Below are 6,926 nucleotides of genomic sequence, written 5' to 3' on the forward strand. Positions count from 1 at the left end.
CACTCTGGGACAGGAGGGCTCACTCTGGGACAGGAGGGCTCACTCTGGGACAGGAGGGCTCACTCTGGGACAGGCGGGCTCACTCTGGGACAGGAGGGCTCACTCTGGAACAGGAGGGCTCACTCTGGGACAGGAGGGCTCACTCTGGAACAGGAGGGCTCACTCTGGGACAGGAGGGCTCACTCTGGGACAGGAGGGCTCACTCTGGGACAGGAGGGCTCACTCTGGGACAGGAGGGCTCACTCTGGAACAGGACGGCTCACTCTGGGACAGGAGGGCTCACTCTGGAACAGGAGGGCTCACTCTGGGACAGGAGGGCTCACTCTGGGACAGGAGGGCTCACTCTGGAACAGGAGGGCTCACTCTTGGACAGGAGGGCTCACTCTGGAACAGGAGGGCTCACTCTGGGACAGGAGGGCTCACTCTGGGACAGGCGGGCTCACTCTGGGACAGGAGGGCTCACTCTGGAACAGGAGGGCTCACTCTGGAACAGGAGGGCTCACTCTGGGACAGGAGGGCTCACTCTGGGACAGGAGGGCTCACTCTGGGACAGGCGGGCTCACTCTTGGACAGGAGGGCTCACTCTGGGACAGGAGGGCTCACTCTGGGACAGGAGGGCTCACTCTGGAACAGGAGGGCTCACTCTGGGACAGGAGGGCTCACTCTGGGACAGGAGGGCTCACTCTGGAACAGGAGGGCTCACTCTGGGACAGGAGGGCTCACTCTGGGACAGGAGGGCTCACTCTGGGACAGGAGGGCTCACTCTGGGACAGGAGGGCTCACTCTGGGACAGGAGGGCTCACTCTGGGACAGGAGGGCTCACTCTGGAACAGGAGGGCTCACTCTGGGACAGGAGGGCTCACTCTGGGACAGGAGGGCTCACTCTGGGACAGGAGGGCTCACTCTGGGACAGGAGGGCTCACTCTGGACAGGAGGGCTCACTCTGGGACAGGAGGGCTCACTCTGGGACAGGAGGGCTCACTCTGGGACAGGAGGGCTCACTCTGGAACAGGAGGGCTCACTCTTGGACAGGAGGGCTCACTCTGGAACAGGAGGGCTCACTCTGGGACAGGAGGGCTCACTCTGGGACAGGCGGGCTCACTCTGGGACAGGAGGGCTCACTCTGGAACAGGAGGGCTCACTCTGGAACAGGAGGGCTCACTCTGGGACAGGAGGGCTCACTCTGGGACAGGAGGGCTCACTCTGGGACAGGAGGGCTCACTCTTGGACAGGAGGGCTCACTCTGGGACAGGAGGGCTCACTCTGGGACAGGAGGGCTCACTCTGGAACAGGAGGGCTCACTCTGGAACAGGAGGGCTCACTCTGGGACAGGAGGGCTCACTCTGGGACAGGAGGGCTCACTCTGGGACAGGAGGGCTCACTCTGGGACAGGAGGGCTCACTCTGGGACAGGAGGGCTCACTCTGGGACAGGAGGGCTCACTCTGGGACAGGAGGGCTCACTCTGGGACAGGAGGGCTCACTCTGGGACAGGAGCGCTCACTCTGGGACAGGAGGGCTCACTCTGGAACAGGAGCGCTCACTCTGGGACAGGAGGGCTCACTCTGGGACAGGAGCGCTCACTCTGGGACAGGAGGGCTCACTCTGGGACAGGAGGGCTCACTCTGGGACAGGAGCGCTCACTCTGGGACAGGAGGGCTCACTCTGGAACAGGAGCGCTCACTCTGGAACAGGAGCGCTCACTCTGGGACAGGAGGGCTCACTCTGGGACAGGAGCGCTCACTCTGGGACAGGAGCGCTCACTCTGGGACAGGAGGGCTCACTCTGGGACAGGAGGGCTCACTCTGGGACAGGAGGGCTCACTCTGGGACAGGAGGGCTCACTCTGGGACAGGAGGGCTCACTCTGGGACAGGAGGGCTCACTCTGGAACAGGAGCGCTCACTCTGGGACAGGAGGGCTCACTCTGGGACAGGAGCGCTCCTAGCCGGATGTTTTTCTTGTCTTCAGCTTAGTGACCTGTCCTTGTGTGTTGTGTCCAGGCGTCCGAGCGGGAGATCCAGTGGGTGATCCAGGGCTCGGTGGTGGTGGTGGGCCTTGCTGGGACGTCCCTCACCTTCCTGGACAACAGCGTCCTGATGATCTGGCTGCTGCGCTCTGACCTCACCTACACGCTCATGCTGCCCCAGCTCGTCTGCGTCCTCTTCTTCAAGATCTCCAACGGGTACGGCGCCGTGCTCGGCTGCGCCACCGGCATGATCCTGCGGGTGCTGTGTGGCGAGCCTGTCCTGGGGATCCCGCCTGTGCTCAAATTCCCAGGATGCACTCTGGTGAACGGCGTGTACGAGCAGAAGTCCCCCATCAGGACGATCTGCATGCTCTCGGCTGTGGCCTCCATCCTGATGTTCTCGTACGTGGCGGAGCAGCTCTTCGACCGGGGCCTGATCCCAGAGAAGTTTGACTTTTTCGACGTCAAACATCCGCAGCCTCCAGCGGTGGTGAAGAAGGAGGAGGAGCGCCTGAAGGAGGAGGAGCGCCTGAAGGAGGAGAGCGAGAGCACGGAGGCCACGCAGCCCATGCTGGAGTCTCCGTGTTAGGCAGACCCTCTGACCAATGGTCAGCACATGCAGTGCCCTCAGAGATATACTGGCAACAGTGTTGTGTCCTCTACAGGGCGGGGCACATTCAAACAGCAGCACTTCAAGGACACAAATATGCAAAAGCTGTGAACCCTATTTTAACTGCTTCCTCATCAGCTTTCTAATAGTTTGGTTGATTCATGTGTGAGTAATCCTTTTGTTTTAGAGTATAAATCTCTAGATGAGTTGTTATATTTATAAGTCCAACGTTGTTTCTGTCCATTTGACCCGAAAACATTGTAAGTGTGAGTACTTCAGACTGTGTACCCGCTACTGCGAGGCCCGTGTACTGCGAGGCCCGTGTACTGCGAGGCCCGTGTACTGCGAGGCCCGTGTACTGCGAGGCCCGTGTACTGCGAGGCCCGTGTACTGCGAGGCCCGTGTACTGCGAGGCCCGTGTACTGCGAGGCCCGTGTACTGCGAGGCCCGTGTACTGCGAGGCCCGTGTACTGCGAGGCCCGTGTACTGCGAGGCCCGTGTACTGCGAGGCCCGTGTACTGCGAGGCCCGTGTACTGCGAGGCCCGTGTACTGCGAGGCCGTAGTTAGTGCACTGAAGATGCACTTGAAGCGTTTGAAATGATCTGTAAAAACACTTTAAGTTTGTGTAGGAAATGGGTGTGAATACCACTGGATGATGTCACACGTGGAACACAGTGTTTTCAGTCATTTAAAGGAAGCCCAATGTTGAATAATTACTTGAATGTGTGAATCATGCATGATTCTGCAATGCCCCGCCCTGACACACTAAAACACTGGGACGACACACACTTGAATGTATGAATGAATGTAGTGAGACTCAGTAGAACGACATTTACAAAAACACAAATTTCCACATTTTTCTTAAATGAAACTATTCACAAATAATATCTGTTCAACTCATAGAAAACAATGGTTTTGATTTAAATGTCTTTACATGAGTCTTATTCCCATTGAGACAAATTGGCACATTTTCAATTCTATTTCTTTTTGCTGAGCTCAGTCTGGACTGCTCATTTGACCATGAACAGGTCGAAAGAGAGCGATAAAGAAGAGACATTCAGAGGAAACAAGCGCCTCTGTCATGCTGTGAGTGACAGGCGGGTTGACCCTATAGTCTCATGTTTGATGTACAGTATATAAACAAGTGCACTTTAAGTAGTCTTCAGAAGTGCCAGACCCTCTCTGGGCGCTGCATGTTCTCCCTCTTCATTAATAACACAAATTATTTGAATTTGTGCTGACTTTTCTCTAACGTGGTGGAAAATCACATGTACGCTCTTTGTTTGAAGAGCTCAGTATTTTCTCTGCAATTTTCTGCAGTAGTTGTATATTCTACTGAGGAGTAGTACTGTGTGAAGTACCACTCATCCAGGCAGAGGCCCCAGCTGCAGTCGCACATGTGCACCCGAGTATGCCACGTGTGCCACATGTGCACCTGAATGTGCCACACAGGGCAAGAACAAACTAGAGCCAAGATTCAAATACAGAGAGCTGAGAAGCACACACACAGACACACACACACACACACAGACACACACACACACAGACACACACACACACACACAGACACACACACACACAGACACACACACACACACACACACACAGACACACACACACACACACAGACACACACACACACAGACACACACACACACACACAGACACACACACACACAGACAGACACACACACACACAGACACACACACACAGACACACACACACACACACAGACACACACACACACAGACACACACACACACACACAGACACACACACACACATACACACACACACACACACAGACACACACACACACACACACAGACACACACACACACACACACACACACAGACACACACACACAGACAGACACACACACACACACACACACACACACACACACACACAGACAGACACAGACACACACACACACACACAGACACAGAGCGAGGTGGGGACTTCTCTGACCTTTGACTGAGCGTTATATTTGACTTAAATCATCTTCTGGAACCGCTTTCCCCTCAATATTTGCCCTGTTTCTGTGGTGACCCAAGTGCACATCACGTGGACACGTGTGAGGCTCCTGGACGTCACCGTGGACACGTGTGAGGCTCCAGGACGTCACCGTGGACACGTGTGAGGCTCCAGGACGTCACCGTGGACACGTGTGAGGCTCCTGGACGTCACCCTGGACACGTGTGAGGCTCCTGGACGTCACCGTGGACACGTGTGAGGCTCCTGGACGTCACCGTGGACACGTGTGAGGCTCCAGGACGTCACCGTGGACACGTGTGAGGCTCCTGGACGTCACCGTGGACACGTGTGAGGCTCCAGGACGTCACCGTGGACACGTGTGAGGCTCCTGGACGTCACCCTGGACACGTGTGAGGCTCCTGGACGTCACCGTGGACACGTGTGAGGCTCCAGGACGTCACCGTGGACACGTGTGAGGCTCCAGGACGTCACCGTGGACACGTGTGAGGCTCCAGGACGTCACCGTGGACACGTGTGAGGCTCCTGGACGTCACCCTGGACACGTGTGAGGCTCCTGGACGTCACCGTGGACACGTGTGAGGCTCCTGGACGTCACCGTGGACACGTGTGAGGCTCCAGGACGTCACCGTGGACACGTGTGAGGCTCCTGGACGTCACCGTGGACACGTGTGAGGCTCCAGGACGTCACCGTGGACACGTGTGAGGCTCCTGGACGTCACCCTGGACACGTGTGAGGCTCCTGGACGTCACCGTGGACACGTGTGAGGCTCCAGGACGTCACCGTGGACACGTGTGAGGCTCCAGGACGTCACCGTGGACACGTGTGAGGCTCCTGGACGTCACCCTGGACACGTGTGAGGCTCCTGGACGTCACCGTGGACACGTGTGAGGCTCCAGGACGTCACCGTGGACACGTGTGAGGCTCCTGGACGTCACCGTGGACACAGTCTTCAAGAAGTTACATGATTTTCAAGATTTTCCCAAATCTTTTCGCTCTAATGTTTCAAAAACTGAATAAATTGCAAATATCTTAAAGTGAATAAAAATAAAGAACATTGAGTTTGTATTTTAGACTTGGATGTGACTTCAGCCCTGCAGGAGGGACGTGGAACTGCAGTGATCGTGTCCTTCACTTGTCCACATCAGATGATTTGGTCGAGCGTCCTAAGTGTCTAAAGAGTAACCAGGTGGGAAGGACATTCACTAAAGTACTTCCTCATAAGACGAACACGTACTCAAAGTAGTGGTCAAGACATTCAGCAGTCGAAGCCCGTGGTTCTGGACGCATGTTTCACTCTGACCCAGGTTAAAGGTGCACTATGGAACCTTTGTGGGCGTGGCATATCTGGAGAGCAGATTGTTTTGATGGACTCTCATCTCCACAGATCTGACCAGGGGACAAGTGCCTTTAAGGCGAGTGCACATGTGCACTTCAGCTTGAGTTCTCAAATCGGCAAATAATCCTCCATCCCCTTTAAGGCGGCGGTGGACCTGCACCAGGAAAGTTCCGTAGTGCATCTTTAAGAGTGTAAACACTGGAGACCTTTACCTTTAGGGTCTTTGGACATCAAGGTCCATAAAGGGGGGAAACGTCCTTCCAGAACCTGTCTGGTCCTGATCTGACACGCCTCTGGTCAGAGCCACTGTCGTGACTTCCTGAAGAATGTAGCGCCCCCTGCTGGACACGGCCAGTACCACTACATATATCTCAGGTATATACAGTGTCGTACGTGTGAACGTCTCAGGCTCTGAACCAGTGAATGGATAAACTCATGATCATGTCTTGGCCTCCCAGGATGTAGGGGGCGCTCTTTGCTGAGGGCCTCCCAGGATGTAGGGGGCGCTCTTTGCTGAGGGCCTCCCAGGATGTAGGGGGCGCTCTTTGCTGAGGGCCTCCCAGGATGTAGGGGGCGCTCTTTGCTGAGGGCCTCCCAGGATGTAGGGGGCGCTCTTTGCTGAGGGCCTCCCAGGATGTAGGGGGCGCTCTTTGCTGAGGGCCTCCCAGGATGTAGGGGGCGCTCTTTGCTGAGGGCCTCCCAGGATGTAGGGGGCGCTCTTTGCTGAGGGCCTCCCAGGATGTAGGGGGCGCTCTTTGCTGAGGGCCTCCCAGGATGTAGGGGGCGCTCTTTGCTGAGGGCCTCCCAGGATGTAGGGGGCGCTCTTTGCTGAGGGCCTCCCAGGATGTAGGGGGCGCTCTTTGCTGAGGTCCAATAAACTACCTCCTGTAAAACCCTCAGGAGTCTGGTGTTTCATTTCAATATCCTCGTCCTCACGTATAGACCTCTAGAAGACAAACGTGTGCTGTGCTGCTTGGTGGCAGAGTGAACAACACATGTGCTCCATGCCAGTT

General features: G+C 56.1%; 1 protein-coding gene across 1 annotated transcript in view; it reads left to right on the plus strand.

The window, feature by feature from the left end:
- LOC140350845 (high affinity choline transporter 1-like) overlaps nt 1-2,569 on the plus strand; it is a 58,912-nt gene extending 56,343 nt beyond the window's left edge. The window contains exon 8 of the mRNA XM_072436356.1: nt 2,000-2,569. Within this exon, the coding sequence (XP_072292457.1) occupies nt 2,000-2,554 (555 nt within the window). The 3' untranslated portion in view covers nt 2,555-2,569. The remainder of the gene's footprint in view (nt 1-1,999) is intronic.
- Nucleotides 2,570-6,926: the final 4,357 nt, after the last annotated feature.

The sequence above is a fragment of the Eucyclogobius newberryi genome, unplaced genomic scaffold (genome assembly GCF_026437365.1).
Source record: "Eucyclogobius newberryi isolate DKJ021-1_F unplaced genomic scaffold, fEucNew1.0.hap1 SCAF_8, whole genome shotgun sequence".
NCBI classification, from domain to species: domain Eukaryota; kingdom Metazoa; phylum Chordata; class Actinopteri; order Gobiiformes; family Gobiidae; genus Eucyclogobius; species Eucyclogobius newberryi.